The 21,045-nt window shown below is 40.1% G+C and overlaps 1 protein-coding gene across 4 annotated transcripts in view; it reads right to left on the bottom strand.

Annotated features, from left to right (window-relative positions):
* Positions 1-21,045, bottom strand: part of MED24 (mediator complex subunit 24) — an 80,317-nt gene that overhangs the window by 27,743 nt on the left and 31,529 nt on the right. For all 4 annotated transcript variants that reach the window (XM_060781051.2, XM_060781052.2, XM_060781053.2 and 1 more), the window contains exons 6-14: positions 19,122-19,345; positions 17,752-17,863; positions 17,500-17,650; positions 15,697-15,810; positions 11,139-11,186; positions 10,403-10,485; positions 5,539-5,625; positions 4,163-4,274; positions 2,073-2,215 (exon numbers count right to left, since the gene is read on the bottom strand). In XM_060781051.2, the coding sequence (XP_060637034.1) occupies positions 2,073-2,215; positions 4,163-4,274; positions 5,539-5,625; positions 10,403-10,485; positions 11,139-11,186; positions 15,697-15,810; positions 17,500-17,650; positions 17,752-17,863; positions 19,122-19,345 (1,074 nt within the window). The remainder of the gene's footprint in view (positions 1-2,072; positions 2,216-4,162; positions 4,275-5,538; positions 5,626-10,402; positions 10,486-11,138; positions 11,187-15,696; positions 15,811-17,499; positions 17,651-17,751; positions 17,864-19,121; positions 19,346-21,045) is intronic.

The following is a 21,045-nucleotide window of genomic DNA, read 5'->3' as shown; positions in this document are numbered from 1 at the left end:
GTGTGTGTGTGTGTGTGTAGGACTGTAACTAACATTTTATTCTTGTCTGCATGTAAGCCAGTCAGCCCCAGTTAATCAAAAATACAGAAACTACAGGGTGAGGCAGAATAACTTCCTTTTTAAAAATGCGCGCCATTCAGTCGGTTGAAGTTGTAGTGGAGCGCTAGTGGTCTCGTTCGAGAGGCGAGAGTATAAAGTTTTTTCCTGACACAGTTCAGTCGCCATCATGCGTTGGAACAGTGAGGAGCGTGCTTTTGCTGTTGAGGCCTACTTTTCAAGCGGATTTGGAGTAGCTTTCCAGATTTGGTCCTTGTGATTTTTTTCTATGAGGTTTTTTGAAATCCCGTGTTTATATGAACCGTCCAAGGATCCTACAAGATTTGAAGACCAACATCCAGGAAGAAATTGCCAACATAACGCCTGCTATGCTGGCAAGAGTCATGACAAACACCAGAAATCGGTTTACTCAGTGTATGGAGAATGGGGGACGTCACCTACCTAATTTGATCTTCAAAACTACGTAAAACAAAACTTTAGGTATGGGCCTACATAATAAAAAAAATTCTGATTCAAACAATGAGTTTTATTAAGTTTTGAAAAAAGGAAGTTATGCTCCCGCACCCTGTATGTTTCCTTTCAAAACTGATTTAGGTCCTGCACTGGAATAAATGTAGGATATAAATAAATGAATATTCATAGAATCATAGAGTTGGAAGAGACCTCATAGGCCATCCAGTCCAACCCCCCCTCAAGAAGTAGGAAAGTTGCATTCAAAGCACCCCTGACAGATGGCCATCCACCCTCTGCTTAAAAGCCTCCAAAGAAGGAGTCTCCAGGGCAGAGAGTTCCACTGCTGAACAACTCTTACAGTTAGGATGTTTTTTCTAATGTTCAGGTAGACTCTCCTTTTCTGTAGTTTGAAGCCATTGTTCCACCTCTCAGTCTCCAGGGAAGCAGAAAACAAGCCTGCTCCCTCCTCCCTATGACTTCCCCTCACATATTTATACATGGCCACCATGTCTCCTCTCAGCCTTCTCTTCTGAAGGCTAAACTTGCCCAGCTCTTTAAGCCACTCCTCATAGGGCATGTTCTCCAGACCCTTGATCATTTTAATCGTCCTCCTCTGGACACATTCCAACTTGTCAATATTTCCCTTAAATTGCAGTGCCAAGAATTGGGCACAGTATTCCAGGTGTGGTCTGACCAAGGCAGAATAGAGGGGTAGTGTAACTTCCTCTCTTTGCAAACTTTGAAAAGAAACCAGTAATTGGAAACTAGCTATGGCTTCATTTTATGACTTGTGATTAGTTTATTAATTAGATTCACACTATCAACAGAATGGAAAACTAAGGCTATCTATAGCTTCTTGGTTTGTTTACTTGCTTGTAGGCAAGGAAGAGTAAAAGGAGAGACCAAAGCAGGTGAGTGAAGCACAAAGTCATGCATTTCACAGAGGCTTACTTCACAAACCGATTGATCAGATAGGCAACACTCTGAATCCTGGTAAAATCAAAATGCTTATATCCTGCCTCACTGTGTTTGAGGGAGTGGGAAGAACAGGAGATCCGTGTAAAAACAAGAAGGGCACTATTTGTGCTTTCTATTACTTTTTAATTATTAATAACTGAAAATACTTTCCTCAGCCTCCTTCAGCCTTCTTTATTGGTCCCTCGTTCAAATGTGCCTAAAGGTAAGGTGATGGCTGCAAGCTCCAAAAAAAAAAAAAACCCCTACATAGATGTAGGTACCGCAAGGAGGCCAAGAAGAAATATTTAAAAATTACGTATATCAAAATATAAAGCAGGTACTTGGATAGCAAAATTTCAGACTTTGCAAAACTAAATTTTTATTTCACAAAATGTGAAGAGTGGAAATAGCTTTGCAATATGTTCTTCAAGCCTATTTTTATTAAGGGGAAACATCTGGGCTGTTGTGTGCTCAAGCACTGGGGTGGAAAAGCACACATCTTTAATAAGCAACTCTAGATTTTGTAATTAAGATTTTTACATTCCAGCTCCAAAACTCTCTTATTTAACTCACTCCCATACATACATAAATACATACACACTCACTTGATGAATTTCCGAGCAAAGGATTTCAGCTTTCCTGTAGCTGCTGCAGCTGCCAACAAGAGATCCAAGCTCTTCCCAGACAGCATATGTCCCAAAACGCCCAACAGCCCTTCTGGGGATTTTGAGTGGTCTGAATCCATTGTCTGTGGAGGAAGAAATATGTAAAGAGGAAAATGTTGTGGAGGAAGATTTCCGATCAGTAGCCATCCCAACAGAACACAAGCTGTGGAGTTTTGTAAGAGAGAGACTAGTTCCTGCTTTCTTGACAAAATGGCCACTAGCATTTCTAAGCAACCACATAATATATTATCCAGCAAAGAACAACTTGTATTGTCGAAGGCTTTCATGGCCGGAATCACTGGGTTGTTGTAGGTTTTTCTGGGCTATATGGCCATGTTCTAGAGGCATTCTCTCCTGACGTTTCGCCTGCATCTATGGCAAGCATCCTCAGAGGTAGTGAGATCTGTTGGAACTAGAAAAAAGAGTTTATATATCTGTGGAATGACCAGGATGGGACAAAGGACGCTTGTCTGTTGGAGCTAGGTGTGAATGTTTCAACTGACCACCTTGATTAGCATTTGATGGCCTGGCAGTGCCTGGGGCAATCTTTTGTTGGGAGGTGATGAGATGTCCCAGATTGTTACCTCTCTGTTGCCTTGCTGTTGTAATTTCAGAGTTTTTTTTAATATTGAGACCCTCGCCAATGACTAATCAAGACAAAACTTGGCACACGGAGCCCCAATTACCCACTCTACATCCTGGTGCAGTTTGGAGGAGGACAGACCATGGATGATGGGACTTCAAGTACCTCCACTCCCTTCCCAAGATTGCTGCAACCCTCATCTAATGACCAATCAAGACCAAACTTGGCACACAGAGCCCCCATGACCCACTCTACATCCTGCTGCAGTTTTGGAGGAGGATGGACTTTGGATGATGGGACTTGCAGTACCTTCACTCACTTACTGAAACCACTGCCACCCTCATCCAATGACTGATAAAGACCAAACTTGGCACACAGAGCCCCCATGACCCACTCTATATCCTGCTGCTGTTTGGAAGAGGGTGGACCATGGATGATGGGACTTTAAGTACCTTCACTCACTTCCTGAAAACAATGCAACCATCATCCAATGACCAATAATGACCAAACTTGGCATACAGAACCGCCATTACCCACTAGCCGGGTCCCCAAGCTAGTTATTATTATTATTATTATTATTATTATTATTATTTTATTATTATTATTAATATACTGCCACCACTTCCCAAAGGGGACTTGGAGCGGCTTACAAGACACTGCAATGTAGTATATAATACAGTGGTTCTCAACTTGTGGTTCCCCAGATGTTTTGGCATTCAACCCCAGAAATCCTATCAACGGGTAAACTGGCTCGGATTTCTGGGAGCTGTGGAATCTGGGAACCCACAGATTGAGAACCACTGATATAACATAAACAGTACATGAATATAACACCATAATGTTTGATTAGTGCTGTACACTGCTTTGAGATGTTTATGTGTAAGGAATTTATAAATACACATCAATAAATAATGTCTGAATTAACAAGGCACTTATAGTGATTGATCAACAAGCCAGAATTAGAAATGATAGTTTTAATAGGGTTTACTAATCATACTGCGTCAACTATGCTTTGGCGTGGTAGCTGAATGGAATAATCCTAATTACAACAACTGTTCTGCCTTTTAAAAAAGGATGCTGCTGCACCATAGAGACAAGGAGAAAGTGCTAAGATGAATACTAAAATGATAGGGGGGAAAGGCATGAAACTTGCTTACTAGCAACAGAAAAGTTCTCTTTCCATCCAACATAATCTCACAACAATGCTTTGAGACAGATGTTCTGAGTTTTTTTTGGGAGAAGGCTAAAAACAAATACAGTTGAGAACATTATCCCAATTTCCATCCAAATAAAAAATACACTAAATAAAATACACCTCTCTGAGTTCATTACTTCCAGATAAGCTTATATATAATCAAAAACCTTAGTAGTAGTAAAAGGTTAACATTTTGTGTAAGATAAATGTTTTTTTCTGTGAACAGGATGATATCACTAAAGTAGGACCTACTTTGAGGATATTGGTGACGGTGGGCTCTGCCCGCAGGATGAGGCTTGGGTTGGGCTGGATATTAGCATTCTCTGCAGATTTTAAGCGTGGGGCATGTTCTCGATCAGCAGTCCTGGGTAAAGTGGGGAAAAAAACATCAGAGGTTTTAATGATAGCCTGGAAGAACTCTTAATAAAAATATAACTGATCGTTGTAATGATCACCTGTTCATTCTCTATCCCGCATATACGAGGTTCAGATATCAAACTGCTGCTTAAGATTGAGAACATTTTGTATAGGAACTTAGTTAAATACAGGTATATATAATTCCTATTCATTGGCTGACTGCTAATGGGTGTAATAAAGGAAGTTAAAATGAAAATGTCTTAAGAAAGAGGATTCCTCCAAATACCGAGGGAAAGTTTTATTGAACTTGTTGAAACAACATCCCACCAGTACCAATACACTTTAATACTTAGAATAATAGATTTGGAAGAGACCCCGTGGACCACCCAGTCCAACCCCCTGCCATGAAGCAAGAAAATCTATACGGTTCTGGCCCAGCTTACTTGTCCAAACGCATCCACCCCTACGTCCCACCTCAAAATCTAAGATCATCCGGGGAGGCCCTGCTCTTCATCCTGCCAGCAGCACAAATGCGCCTGGCGGGGATGAGAGACAGGGCCTTCTCGGCGGTGGCCCCCCGCCTATGGAACACACTCCCAACTGAGGTAAGATCGGCCATCTCCCTCCTAACTTTTCATAAGAAATTAAAGGCATGGTTTTGGGACCAAGCTTTTGGACAATAGATGCAAACCACACTTTAAGGGAATGTGACTGGAACGAAGATATGGCTGATGAGACTGTTTTTCTGTTTTAATGAAGGCTTATGTATTGTTAATTATGGTTTGATGTTTAATTGTGGTTTTAATTACTGTAATTTGTTGTGTAATGGCTTCGTAACGGGGCCCATTGTAAGCCGTGCTGAGTCTCCCTTCGGGGGTTGAGAAGGATGGGATAAAATGCAATAAATAAATGAATGAAATCGCATTTAACACACTTAAATAAAAAGCATATATTTATGAACAAACAGATGGGAGATAGGTGGTTATTATGTAATAACAGGAGAAAGATAGTAATGGTCATATGTACTGCTGCACTTCAGGGAAAATCTATGAAATGGACAAATTTACTTACACTGGCCAGTTGGTAGGTTGGTTATGTATTCATACATGGTTGCATAGAAACTGAAAGCTAAGTGCTTTCTCTCCCTTCTCTTTTAAATGAGAACCTAACATTCAACAAATGGTTCAGGTAAGGTCTGACAGCAGCCTCAGCCAATCCTTTTTACTGATCCCTGTTGCTAGAATTTGTAGACAAAGCGAAATAAAGCATACCTTTTGTCTGTAAGGTTATTCATGTTGGGTTCAGAAAGCAGGCCTTGTTTGCTACATTCCTGAAGGAGGAGACTTATGCAATCACAGCTGGAAAGCAAGGAAACATGTATGAATACTAGAATGAAAAACAGCATACAAGGAGAGGAAAGCATGATAATACTGGACATTTACGAAAAGAACACTAGATGTCACATAGTGATTACTCAGACACACAAACAACGTATGTTTTCAAAGTAGAATTCATTCCCTAGGCCCGCCATGTCATTTTAACCTTATTATTACTACATTAGGAATACTTTGTGTAAATAGTGGTTCTCAACCTGTGGGTTCCCAGATGTTTTGGCCTTCAACTCCCAGAAATCCTAACACTTGGTAAACTGGCTGGGATTTCTGGGAGTTGTAGGCCAAAACACCTGGGATTGAGAACCACTGGTATAGATTGATGGAGAATAAACAGGTTATTTACTTTCTTAAGGAGCCCCTGGTGGCACAGTGGGATAAACCAATGAGCTGCTGAGCTTGTTGACCAAAAGGTTGCAGGTTCGAATCTGGGGAGTGACATGAGCTTCCGCTGTCAGCCCCAGCTTCTGCCAACCTAGCAGTTCGAAAATATGCAAATGTGAGTAAATCAATAAGTACTGCTCCAGTGGGAAGGTAATGGAGCTCCATGCAGTCATGCAGGCCACATGACCTTGGAGGTGTCTACGGACAACACTGGCTCTTCAGCTTAGAAATGGAGATGAGTGCCAACCCCCAGAGTTGGACAAGACTGGACTTAATGTCAGGGGACAACCTTTACCTTACCTTGCTTTCTTAACAACTATATATAACAAAATGGTTGCTATCCCGTTTGTATTCCATATCCGCATAGGAAACATCCCTGAACTTGGCATGGAATCAGGAAATCACAGATAATAGTGAATCCTATTGAAAGAAACAAATTCCACCACATGTTTCCAGAGAGCTGCACTGGGAGACCTAGAAAAGTCCTATAGAAGAATTTGCGATTGTGACTCTATTGTAACATCCAATAGAAGCATACCACAAAAAATGCCTGAGGAAGTCAGAAAATTCCCACAGAGGACATAATTTGTCAAATGCTACAACAGTAGTTACATACAGAAGCAGCTCTTCTCTGCAGTCCAAGTCTGTTTTGTAAACATAACACATTTTCATGTTCTTGCTTGTTTTGCATAGACTATACTTCTCTTATCAGCTATTTGGAAATGGACTGGAACCAAGGGAAATCCTGCTCAGACCTTATGGGGCTTCTGAACCAAACATTTTCAAGGTTAACAGTTGCATAGGAGCCTATTACACTTCTTGTTTTACAAAATGAAAATAAAAGTCAGGATTTTTACAATGCTAACATCTTTGACAGGCAGCTTGTTCTGTATGTATTACTGATTCAATATCTGATTCTGGCTAAAGGATTGCATATGAGAAAGAAACAGCTAGGTTTAGCATAACAGAACAAATCGTTCAAAGCTGAACATAAGAAAACTGGACCCAATTGTTTTGAAATGTTATTTTATGCAAGAGCAATGTTTCACAGTTTGGTGAGGTTTGGTCCTAATCTATCATGCAGAACAAAGAGTTCTAGTTGTGACAACGTCAGCAACAACCTGAGCATGATGGACTGTGTTTACAAGGCTATCCGTCGCTGCTGGCCCTTCCCCAGATTCAATCATCTCTGATGTTCCATGCCACAGAAGAGGGAAAGTATTCGTGATTTGCCTTGAAAAAGCCTCATTTCAGAAAAAGATGGCACTGACGTCTGTTTTTCAGATGAACATGCTGGCCAGTATAATGAGAAATATAAGCAATGTGGCCACAGGGCTACAAATTCCTATTTTTGCTAGATCGCAAATATCAATAGTTCACCGCAGACAAATATAGATAAAGATAAAGGTTTCCCCTTGACATTAAGTCTAGTCGAATCCGACTCTGGGGGGTGTTGTTTATCTCCATTTCTAAGCCGAAGAACCAGTGTTGTGCAAAGACATCTCCAAGGTCATGTGGCCAGTATGAGTGCATGGAGCGCCATTACCTTCCCACCGGAGTGGTACCTATTGATCTACTCACATTTTCATGTTTTCGAACTGCTAGGTTGGCAGAAACTAGGGCTAACAGCGGAAGCTCACCCCGCTCTGCGCATTTGTACCGCTGACCTTTTGGTCAGCAAGTTCCACAGCTCAGTGGTATAACCCGCTGCACCACTGCGGCCCCAAGACAAGTATATCTCTCTCCAATAAATCTGAGAGAAACATTTGTGGCCAGTTGTCCAAGATCAATAAGAAAGGCTCATCATGGGTGTCCTTCTAAGGATGGGATAATTCCAGCAAATTTCAAGACCTTTCCTATTAACATCCTACGTATAACTCTGGAATCCTATAGTTAGTGTAATCTGCAGTAGAGTATCTGTTCTGGGATTTGGAAGCCCTGTAAAACTTTTCTGTTAAAGCAAGAATCCTAGAAAAAGTGGGTAATTCAACTCAGATCTTTTGAAGTTCAGTTTCTAGTAGTTTTTCTTGGGATCACTGTGTTGTTGGGGGAAAATGCAGTTTAAAAGTACATAAATGTAAAACTAGTTTGCAAGGCTGTTATAAGAACCACGTTGAAGCCAGCAGTAACACAGTCATGATTAAACATTTTTTCATTTTTTAAAAAAATGAGGCACTAAATTGACCACAATATACAATATTTTAGTGTGAAATATAGGCTTTTATAGCAGGTATGTGTGACATATGCATGCACATATAATTATATGTACAGGCAGTCTTCAAGTTACAAACACCCAACTTACTTAAAGTTTCTAGTTATAAACAGGGGCAAGAAAACAGAAGATGAGAGGGAATCTACCCCTAGGAAGGGAGTCACTCCTGAAAGCGTTTTCACAGGGAAAAAGATTTCTCCACTGAAGCTTTATTACCAATTCTTGTTTTCACGACAGTACAAAGTTTTCATCAACCAATTGTTACAGGGACAGAAAGTGAGGTGAAATCTTCTGAACAGGGGCACAGACAGCAAAATAAACACCACAGGGATGTTAACTCATCTCTGTATTCAAAGCTAGATGTGTGTGTGTGTTTGGCTAGAGTTTCATTTGAAAAATGTACCTGTTCTCACTCAAGTTCTGACTGTTCTGATTCAATTTAAAAACAAACCTACAGAATGTATCTTGTTCATAACCTGGGACTGCCGGTATATAAAAATGATAGGAGGCTCATAGCTAGCCCTATTTATGATGCTATGCTATACATTCTAATGGCGTTACTATGCTTTCTTTTGTAACTAATGCTGCTGTCCTTTAAATAATTATTTTCATTCAGTGAAGTATATCATTAAGTAATGTGTGCTAGCTAGCAAGTACAGAGTAGGAGAAGATAAACTAAAGTATCAATGGGCAGAGCATTTAATAAGACATAGAGTGGGAATCAAACATCTACTGGTGTTTGATTCAAGGAGCCTTATAGACATCAAGATCCAAGGATGCTCAAGTCCCACTATATATATTGTAAAATGGTGTCTCTTAAATAAAATTGCAACATCAAGATTTGTTTTTTGGAATTTTTGTTGAAAAGTTTCAAGCCATATATGGATGAATCCATTGATACAGAAGGCCAACTATAGAGCTACAGGTAGTCTGGACAGAACAGGAAGTAGTCTGGACAGAACAGGAAGTACGTGGGGTTGCCTATGAAGACTGCCTGGAAGCGCCAACTAGTCCAACGTGTGGCAGCCAGAATGCTAACACGAGCAGGGTATAGGGAGCATACTACTCGTCTGTTGCGCCAGCTCCATTGGCTGCCAATTAGCTTCCGAGCACAATTCAAAGTGCTGGTGTTAACCTATAAAGCCCTAAACGACTCCGGCCCAGTTTACCTGTCTGAACGTATTCTCCCCTATGAACCATCTAGGTTGTTAAGATCGTCTGGAGGGGCCCTGCTCTCGGTCCCACCGGCCTCTCAGGCGCGTCTGGTGGGGACGAGGGACAGGGCCTTCTCGGTGGTGGCCCCTTGACTCTGGAACTCTCTCCCACTGGAGATCAGAACTGCCCCCTCCATTCTGCCATTCAGAAAACGGGTGAAAACCTGGCTATGGGGTTTGGCTTTCGACGAGTGAATCAATATTTCTGTGATCGGATAGATGACGATGAATGATGGACAACGAATACACTATGACGACTGACCATTGTTATTATGTGATTGCATTTTGCTGTTATAACGTTTTAATTGAATATGTTATATGATGTTTTTAATGATTGTTTTGTGATTTTATTGTTGGAAACCGGCCCGAGTCCCCCGATAGAGGGGAGAAGACCGGTATACAAAATTGCTAAATAAATAAATAAATAAATAAATAAAAGTCTACATCTTTCACAAGTCTCTGCTAACCAGGGAAGTCCTCACTTCACCCATCTGATTGGCTACCAATGTTCAAATCTGTTCCCTAGCTGGAATAACCCTATGATCTCCCCAAAGTAGTTTCCTTTGGTTTTCTTTTTATATTAAACATCTCTTGTTATTTAACCCTACTCAACCCTGTAATGTAATTTAAGAATTCCTATCTTAACCTCACTCCTGCTCTCACTCTGCTCCACCTGTTCTTAATCAGATTGCTCTGGAATCCCACAGCAAAATGAACAGCTCCCTTAAACCCAACTTTTTACCCTACCAGTCAAACTGAAGTTGTCAGATACCGTAACTTTTTGTGTCTCAGCTTCAAGGAGTAGAGCTTGAGAACTAAGGGACCAGTGAGCTGAATCTGGTGAACATGAAAATGAAACTTACACTTACAACCCTCAAATCAGCTCTATATAAAGGTTGGTTCTTGATTCAGGCCAGAAAGAATGGGAACCTACTTGCAGCGTTGATCAGCCTTGTCCAGCAGTGGGGTCAGCTTCAGGAGGAACTCAAAGGCACAATTCACATCTTCCGTGAAATCCTACAATTGTACAAGATTTTCTCTTTTAGACTTTGCACACTGTGCATTATAAAATTGCAATCCCTTATTAAAAACAGAAGAAAGATAACACATTGCAATAATACTGGCAGGCAAATTAAGGTCTTTTTGATATTAGTGGGGTATAAAGCAATACCTTTAATCTATGACAAACTGGAAAAATGTCTACCCATTTATGTGCCATTTAAAGGTATTATGGTGAAAGGTCACTTTTTTTGTGTGGCTTGCTCTTTGCAAGAGATATATTAGGCTTTGTGTTTCATACAATTATCTCAGTAGAAGTAATTATCAAGGTAGCTGAAGAACTGTCTTTCTGAATCAAACCAAACGATCCACTTAAGTGTTCTGCTTCTTACTAGGCAACGGACCAAATGTTGCCACAAGGTTCACAAACCCTGGAGACTGTATTGTTTCTAAAAACCTAATCACTAGAGGTATCCTTCCTCCGGGAGATAATGTAATTCTTTAACTTCATGGTTAGCAAACATTGTGAAATATTTTCTTTCTGAATGTATCTGATGCTATAAACACCACCTCTAATCCCAGCACTTGACAGTCATTGTGAGGACTTGTTTCACTTTTTTTCACTTTCCTTATAAACATTTGGCCTAGACAACACAAAAGCATGCTTTTACCTTTTCTCCTTGGGGATATTTTTTCAGTTTCACCAGTACTTGTGGAATCTGAAAAAGAGTAAATGAGATATTGTCATGACCCACCTCATTTTCTTTGTGATTTTCTGGCTTACATGTTGGGACAGGTAAACTTCCCTTATCTTTGGAAGTATTACTTCAGAATGAATGCAGTTTGACACCACTTTGAATACCAAGGCTCAATGCTATGGAACCATGGGAGCTGGAGTTTGACAAAGTCTTTAACCTTCTCTAGTTCCTCACCAAACCACAAATCCTAGGATTCCATATCACTGTGCCATGTGAGTAAAGTTTACTGATTAGTTCTCTGATCATATTAACAGTAAAGACAAAAAAACAACCCAAAAACAAAACAAAAAATACACAAATAGACACTAATCACTGTCCTAAAACTTCTGTAATAGTGAACATACATTAAAACACAGTTAAAACTTGATTCAGTTAAAAATTAAAGATAATTAAAAATATCATCATTAAAGTGACAAGGTAAAACTTCATACCACATGACGAAGGTTAAAACAAAAGTTAAAATAGTCCAGCTATTACACAATCCCAATCCAGTTCAGGTATCTGTGTCACCCCTACAGTTTACCCCAATTGCCTCCAAATATGCAGTTCTCAGCTGTTGCTCTATGTAGAAAAAGGGCCGTTTGGTGTATTATCTTAAGATAACACTGTGCCATGGTTGTTAAAGCGATGTCTAACTGCATTAACTCTGCAATCTAGATCAGTGGTTCTCAACCTATTGGCCTACAACTCCCAGAAATCCCAGCCAGTTTACCAGCTTTTAGGATTTCTGGGAGTTGAAGGCCAAAACATCTGGGGACCCAAAGGGTTGAGAACCACTGATCTAGATGCACTCTGAACCTTATCTTTATGCCCTGTGAAGAGCTACCTCTCCCTAGTCTCCTTTAAAATGCATTGCTTTTCAACATTATGTTACTGGGTTATTTATTTATTTATTTATTTATTGGTATTTGTTACGATTCTTCCCCCTGAAAGTTGGAATATCAATGAACATTCCATGGTATTAAAGTAGCTCATTCAAAAGCTCAGGACAAATTCAGACTCTCTTGCTGTTGCTTTCTGTTAGAGGAAACAAAGCTGTAATTTGACCTAACCTTTTCAATTATCTAATGAAAACAGGTGTTAATGTGATAGGAAATATGGGATGTGAAGTTGCGACAGCTAAGGTTTCAAATCTCTATTTGATTATGAAACAGATTAGGTGGTATCAACTGTTCCTCTTGGTGTAATCTTTCCAAAGATAAAGAGTTCTAAAGCCCTCCGCACACCAAATTATGAAGAAAAAACAAAACAAAAGCAAAAATAAGAGGTCTGTAGCTTGAACTTGATGTTCCCATGAGGCAATACATTCTGGCGGCTGTTTCTTACATCTTTTGTTTTGTTCTAGAACATTCCAACTTAATAATCCAGGATGCACGCGTGTGTATGTGTGTGGATGCATATCTATTGGTCCCTTTCTTATTTCTTAATTTATTCCTCTCTCCGTGGATGATCAATTACACAATGTACTTGAGCTGCAGTTAAGATTTACTTGAGCAGGCAGGGAATGCTAAGTTGCAATTTGTTGAGTCTCTTTTGGGGAATCTACCAGCGTCAGAGAATGTTTACCGAGAAGCCAGGGAGAAGAAAGGCAGAAGCCATCTGGCTTATGTTTACACAGAGCGAAAAAATTATACAGCTAAATGGAGAGACTCCTCCAGGCTGTACCAAAAACAACAGTTCAGAAAGACAGAAAGCAAAAACATCTTAGGAAGATTATTTTATATACTCCAGATCACAACAATTGTAGTGCACTACACAGGGCACTACTTGTATATTTCTGACCACATATATTGAACCAAAGAAAGAAGTCACAGCTATAAAAGTTAACTGAGGAAAAGGTCAGGCCGCAGTGTGTGGGAAAGGCCTCTCACATAGATCCTGCAGGGCCTTGAAATAATCTGCTTTTTTTATTTTACAGCAAGTTTCTGATCTCCAAAATATGCAGCTGTATTGTGTTAGGACTGGTTCAGAGACAGTGACACCTGATCTAGATTAGCAATGTGTTTTCCAAACCAAGGTTCCAAGGGGACTGGAATACAACAGGATGAAGGCACTGCTCTGGTAACAAGACAACAATACAAAGCCTTGTATATAAATAGCAATCCTGTATATCCACACCGGCCAATCCAGAAATATTATATAGCCTGCCAAGTGTAGGAGTTGCTGCTATACTTCTAGTCAATGCATTCTGTGTTAAAACACAAAGGCAGAGGGTGCTCATTTCGATAATACCTATACTCTGATTTCTGGTTGAAGCCTTGAAGCCACCACATACTGAGATTATCTCTCAAGAAGAAACATTCTTAATTTCTATTCTTCTTGAAGTCACTTTTTCAGTTCTTGATTTTAATATGAAATTGAATGTTTTAAATCTCTAATATGTATTAATTTTAACCTTTTTTTCATTTTAATATTTTGGAATTGTATGTGTTTTAAGGCATTGAATAATTGCCTCTGTTGTAAGCTTCCTTGAGTCCCCTTCGGGGTAGAGCAGTGGTTCTCAACCTGTGGTACCCAGATGTTTTTGGCCTACAACTCCCAGAAATCCCAGCTAGTTTACCAGCTGTTAGGATTTCTGGGAGTTGTAGGCAAAAACATCTGGGGACCCTAGGTTGAGAACCACTGGGGTAGAGAAAGGTGGGGTATAAATAGGGTAAATACTTTAATAATAAATAAAATTCATAAGGAAAAAGGGGAAGCAACCTTGAATGTAGAAGCAGCATTTCTAACAAAATCACAAAGAGTCACACTAAGGCCCCTTCCTCACTGCTGAATAAAATCCCACATTTTCTGCTTTGAACTGGAATATATGGCAGTGTGGACTCAGATAACCCAGTTCAAATCAGATATTTATATTTTGGGTTATATGGCTATGTGGAAGGGCCCAAAGGCCTTTGTCCCAGAATATCAAGGCAGGAAATCCTACATTATCTGAATGTGGACTCAGATAACCCAGTTCAAAGCAGATATTGTGGGATTTTCTGCCTTGATATTCTGGGATGTAAGGCTGTGTGGGAGGGCCCTAGGATAAACCAGTTCAAAGCAGATATTGTGGGATTTTCTGCCTTGATATTCTGGGATGTAAGGCTGTGTGGGAAGGCCCTAGGATAAACCAGTTCAAAGCAGATATTGTGGGATTTTCTGCCTTGATATTCTGGGTTATATGGCTGTGTGGAAGGGCCCTGAGTCCAAACTGCCATATATCATAGTTCAAACCATTTAATGTGGGATTTTATTCAGGGGCCAAAGTCAGGAGACAACAGCAACTTTCTCTGGCCTTTCCACACAACTGAATAAAATCCAACATTTTCTAGGAAACTGTCTATGCCTCTAAGCTCAGTACTGTTTGCACTGACTGGCAGTGAGACATCTCAGACAAAGTTATTTCCCAATCCTATCGTACAATGTTAGAGACTGATAAAGGGCAAAACATTTTTTCTACTACATAGCTGCAATCTGCTCTCCTTCCTGAGGACCCATGACGGCTATGAAACCACTTCTTGGGATGTTACAGTAACACCTGGCTTGCATCATAATACCAAGTTGTTCAAACCTAGCCCTCGTATATATCCTTCTTAAGGGTAATGGAAATGGGATAGTCAGATAGTTTTCTAAATGAATATTTCTTCTGTGAGAAGCTAAAAACCTTTGTCTAAAGAACCAAGTCCAGCATAGCCAAAAGTCATCATGGATAGTGGCTCTAAATAATAAGTTGGCTAAAATCAGCCTGCCTTTACAATTTCTGAACTATCTAGGACCTAAGGCAAAACAAGTACATCTATGCTCAACTGGACCTAACAAGCATAGGTAGGTCTTCTGCCACAAGTTTTTTAGCTTCTCACACAATAAATATTCATTTAGAACACTATCTGATTATCTCACTTCCTTTACCCTTAAGAAGAATATATACTAGGGCTAGGTTTGAACAACTCGATATTATGATGCAAACCGGGCGTTACTGTAACTTCCCAAGAAGTGAGAGATTCTACGTATGGGGAGAACAAACAGTGGAAGATATCGAACATTTTTTAATTGACTATCCAGCATATGCTGAACTGCGATACTGATATTTACATCCAATATTATCCAACTGCAGGTCCCCCAACAGAAATGATCTTCTGACATTTTTCTTGCAAGGACAAGAAAGATCCACCATAGTCAGAGTAAGCCTTTTTATTCTGAAAGCTATCAAGAAAAGAGCACATTTCCTGAAAGAAGAAACAGGAAAATAAGATTCTGACTGTAAATAGAAGGTCAGCTACTGTCCTCTCCTTTTTGCCTTGTCTTTTACTCATGTTGTATTTTAAAATGGTCATATGACTACTCAAATAAATAAATAATTATTAGCTATGAAACGATTCAACTCTTCACACTTCTTTAGCTGCTGTTCACGAACCTGAAAAACTCAACTTGTATGAAGGACCTGAACCTGGTTCTTTTATCCCAGCACAAAGGCCCAAGGATGCCTTACCTTAAGGAAAGTGAAGGCTGTCCATTTCAGCTCCTCTGTGCCTTCAGGAGACTCAATCAGCCCCACAAAGCATGCTTTCCAGATTTCCAGAATGAAAAGTGGGGTTGGGATGTGCTAGTGGGGAAGAGAATGATAGATGGTGAAAGCAGACCTTTCTCGGGGCAGATAATTTATACCCATAGCAGCCCAGCCTTCATGATCGGCACAACATGAGGTCTAGAGCACACCCATGGGCTTAGCTGACATTCCCAACCCCTCCTCACCCAACCTCTTATATAAAGCATGCTGAGTTTCATAGACTCCTATAGCTTGGAATGGTTCCCAATGACAATTTGTACTAGCCAACATTAACAAGGATGTTACTGGGTGGGGGACAAAGAGATAAGAAACATGCCACAAGAAAACTTTGCTTCCTAACCTGCCTGCTGTGTTGAAGGAATAACAACTGTGATGGCTGCTATGCAGAGAAGTCATCAGGTTTATCAAGTTCATCAAGTTCCGAATGGCCAGGAAAAGGCAACACATCCCTAATTCTTCTATTAGCCCAAATTAGAATAATTGAATTAACTGGATTTGCCTATGTGTTGACTCACCAACCAAGCATTGACTGAGTCGAATTTAGTTAGAACTAAATAGAAGGATTATAACCATATCTCTTCTCTTTCAATTCCCAAACTACTTGAATATCAAGCAAAAAGAGGGTGCTAGAAATATCATAAGAAAGTTGACTGGCACAACCTGGGGTCACAACCAGACACAGTGACGACATCTGCCCTTGTGCTTTGCTACTCTGCTGCTAAATACGAATGCCCAGTGTGGAATACATTTCACCATGTTAAAACACTGGCTATGGCTCTTAATAAGACATGCCGCATTATCACAGGATGTCTACACCCTACACTAATGGAGAAAGTATACTGTTTAGCCAATATTGCACCACCTGACATCCGTTGGGACGTAGCGGTCTGTATTGAAAGGACCAAGGCATTGACATCTCCGTTCCACTCTCTGTTTTGATATCAGCCAGCAAGCCTTAAATCAAGAAACACTTTCCTAAGATCTACAGAGATACTCTCAGGAACATCTCAGCAAGTGAGAGTCCAAAAGTGGCAGGCTAAAACCTGGAACCTCAATCAGTGTCTGATACTGAAGAGAGACTCCCTCCTGGGCACACAGAAGACTTGGAAGGAGCTGAACAAAGTGAGCTCTGACACTACGAGATGCAGCACCAACCTTAAGAAATGGGGCTACAAAGTGGAGTCCAGAACATGTGAGTGTGGAGGAGAGCAAACCACAGACCACTTATTACAATGCAACCTGAGCCCTGCCACATGCACAGTAGAGTGCCTTCTAACAGTGACACCAGAGGCACTCCAAGTGGCCAGCTTCTGGTCAAAGGAAATATAGTATAATGCCAAGTTTTTAACTTTGTTTGTGGTTTTTCTATACATTATAACTGTCGCTTCTGACGTTTTAAATAAATAAATAAATAAATAAATAAACTGCTTTATTGTTATTTCTAGAGAATGCTACAGGGATGTCCAGTCTTAAGAAATGGTTCCAGCCTCACTACCTCTGAGGATGCTTGCCATAGATGCAGGTGAAACATCAGGAGAGAATGCCTCTAGACCATGGCCATATAGCCCGAAAAAACCTACAACCCAGTGATTCCAGCCGTGAAAGCCTTCGACAATACATCGGTTCCAGCCTCTCTCTTACATGCTACATGTCAGATGTTTTTGATGCGAACGGAAGGAGATAGAAGCAGTAACACAGAAGATCCCTTCTGTTGTTCGGTCTTACCTGCATTCTTTTAACCATCATGAGCTGTTCCACCAATGGATGCGGATCTCCAGTCAAGTTCATTGTCCCCTCAAGAAGCACCACAGCATGGACGGTAGGGAAACCAGTTTTGTTCGGTTGTTCTGAATGCACTGAGAGCATGGAGGGGATACTAGGGAGAAAATAAGGACCAAGGTAGGGGACAGATTTTAAATTCCAATTTCATTTGCTTCAAATCCTTCACTTCTTGCACTGTTGATGTGGCCTACTCACGTCTTGACAAGACTGATGCACTCTTCAGCTTGGTTTCTCAACTGATTGTTGCTGATGTGCCCCAAATTTTCTGCTAACTTAGCAAGCGACTGTTCAACTGGATTCCAAGAAGCTGGAAATGAAAAATAGGGGTTTTAAATTTTTATCAAGTAATTCCCAATTCAGCTAAAAGTAGTAGAGATTAAAATCTATGTCTAGTTTATTACCAGAAATGTAACATCTGACATAATGGCCTAAACTCAACTGTTACCCAAAATGAATCAGCTAAATCAACAATGATAATCTCAGGCTGAATTTACACTGTCCTATAGCCCAGGATCTGATCCCAGGTTATCTTTTTTTTCCACTGGATTATATGAGACTCCACTGCCAGATAATCTAGGATCAGATCCTGAGATATAGGACACTATAGATCCAGCCTCACTGATAAACTCTAATTGGGACTAACTCAGGGCTGTTCTACACTGCCATATAATCCAGAATATCAAGGCAGATAGTTCACATTATCTGCTTTGAGCTGGATTATCTGAGTCTATACTGCCATATAATCCAGTTCAAAGCAGATAATCTAGATTTTATACAGTTGTCTGGAAAGGGCCTCAATTGAGACTCAGCAGAATGAAATGTAGGAGAGAGAAAAGGCCCAATAACACAAAATATTTATATTTCCTGGCCCACAAACAATATAGGTCAGAATCATAAACAAATATGGAAAATACCTTATGTGCAATATTTTATCTATGTTAACGTCTTCACAGATGCAAGTTTTGTGGGATTCAAGAAATACAAAATGATCTCCCAAGCAATGGTCATCTTTAACTACCAAAGCTCTTAGTCTATAATACAGATCTTTCCTACCTTTGCTTCTTGGAGATGCAACTGTTTGAATTAAAGACCACCTACATATAAATGTATGCTCTGCTTCCAGAATTATCTTTCTTCAAATTCAGGCTTTTATCAAAATCGAACGCATGCTATTTCTGCCTTAAAAGTTTAAAAGCAAAGAAATAAATGCAAATATTAATTCTGTTGAGGGATAGCTGGAAATTAAAAAAAACTTGCTGGAAGAGAAAATAGCAATGCCAGCCCATGTAGGCAGAGTCCAGTGTGGTCCTACATCAGATTGTATAATAGGGTTCAACACGGATATTCTTAATCAAGGGCTGCAAGTGAATCCTAAGCTCCAGCACATGAATCTAGAACTTACATCTTATGTGATTAATATTAATATTAATAATAATAATAATTGGGAAGTGTCCGATGTGTGATCCAATTCAACAGCCAGCAGAGTGTCTGCTGTGGACTCATCTTGTTGTGATAATAATAATAATAATAATAATAATAATAATAATAATGCATCAGTTACATACGTGTCTCTTCCAGCTTAGCTATATGAATCAGAGCCCTGTTCTTGGTGCTGGACAGGATCTTGACAAGTCGGTCCAGGCACATCTTGAGTTGGTTCTCTGCAACGCCTTGCTCCAGTGGCTCTTTCATCTTCTCTGTGTAGAAAGTAGCACAGCGGAGCATCCAATTGAGGATATTTACCAGAGCACGGCAGAGGCCAATACATTCTTCTGCCTTGCCATGGCAGCTGCGGGGAGAAAAAGCAGGGGGCAAAAAGTATGGCAATGAGACTATTTTAATTTTCTCACCTACAGTGATGCAAGTTCTGTGGCGTTCCACCATGGAAACAGCCATGTATAAAATTTCTAATCTACACTAATTTGTTCACTCTAGGCTTCACATACATTTAGGAAGAGCTCAAAGAGATTCAGTGACCCAAAACTCAAAATACACAGTCCCATCAGAGAGTTAGATATCATGCAGTTTCTCTAAATAGAAGGGTGGGAAGAGCAGACACAACTAATCCTGATGGGAACACATGAGGAGGTAATGGCTTTTCTTTCTTGAGTTTACTAACCAAAAGAAACAGATGGGAGAGGAAGCCTGAACTCATCAAAGAAACAACTAGATCCCAACAGTGATAGGAAAGAGATACAGTGGGCCCATTCTTGAGAGCACCAAGGATCTTATAAATATAGCAGACGGGAAGCAACAACTTGTATTATATGGAAATGTTAAGCCAGGGTGAGCAAGGTGTGGTCTTTTAATGTTCCCTCAAGTTTGTTTATTTTTGTACTTATTTTTTGCAAAAAAAGGTTTACTCTTTTGAAACAAAATGTCCCCACTCTGCTTAGGTTTTTTATTTTTTTATTTATTTACCACGTTTGTATACTGCCTTTCTCAGCTAGAGGCAACTTAAGACGGTTCACAGTCAGCAACAATTCAATGCCATAACAAATTATAAAGATACATTTAAAACAATTATAAAAGCAATTAAAATGTTTAAAATGTGATATAAAAACAATACAGCCTGTAAAAACAAAATCCTCAGACTCTCCTTACTAAAATAATTGTCCAATTGCATTGTCGTTGGTTCCATATATGTATATTTGTCTATTTATGCTCCAGTAGTATAAGCTTGCTCAAAGAGCCAGGTCTTAACCTTTTTTACGGAATGTTAGAAGGGAAGGAACTGATCTTATATCCCTGGGAAGAGCATTTCATAGCCGAGGAGCCACCACTGAGAAGGCCTGGTCTCTCGTTCCTGTCAAACATATCTCCGAGGAAGGCAGGATCGAGAGCAGGGCCTCCCCAGACCATCTTAAGGTCCTAGGCGGTTCATAAGGGGAGATACGTTTGGATAGGTAAGCCGGACTGGAACCGTTTGGGCTTTAGCTAAAGCCAGCACTTCTTGGTAGCAAAAAACCTGCTTTCTTGGTGCTAAAACAGCTTGGGAGAGGGACTCAACCCATAAATTCCTATGAGGTGTGTGAATTTCAGAGATATTTGCTGTTGTGTGACTAGAATAAAATGGAAGTCAGGGGGGGAAAATCCCTGGTTTCTCCTCTAACAAGCCAGTATTATTAATATGGGGAAAATAATACTCATCTACCTTACACAAAGGTTTTAAAGGTTACTGATATAAAGGATGGGTTCATGCACCAGCAAGTTGGAATTCTTGAGGAACTTCAGTTTGCCATGGGATATTTTCCTGGCTTGTGAATGGAGAAACAAGCCAGACTTTCAGGTCTGGACATCATAAAACAATCCAGATTAAATGTCCTAGGTTTGTTTAGCAACATATAATTTTAAGGGAAGAAATCTGGTGGCCAGTAGTCTTGTGCATTTATATAGAATCGCTCTCTGTTTCTGTTTGTTTCATTCATATAGCCCAGGAGTCCCCAAACTAAGGCCCTCCAAGGTCATTTACCCGGCCCTCACTCAGGG

This window comes from Anolis sagrei, chromosome 6, assembly GCF_037176765.1.
Source record: "Anolis sagrei isolate rAnoSag1 chromosome 6, rAnoSag1.mat, whole genome shotgun sequence".
NCBI classification, from domain to species: Eukaryota; Metazoa; Chordata; class Lepidosauria; order Squamata; family Dactyloidae; genus Anolis; species Anolis sagrei.
Note: the sequence above shows the minus strand (reverse complement) of the source record. Positions and strands in the feature narration are given on the sequence as shown.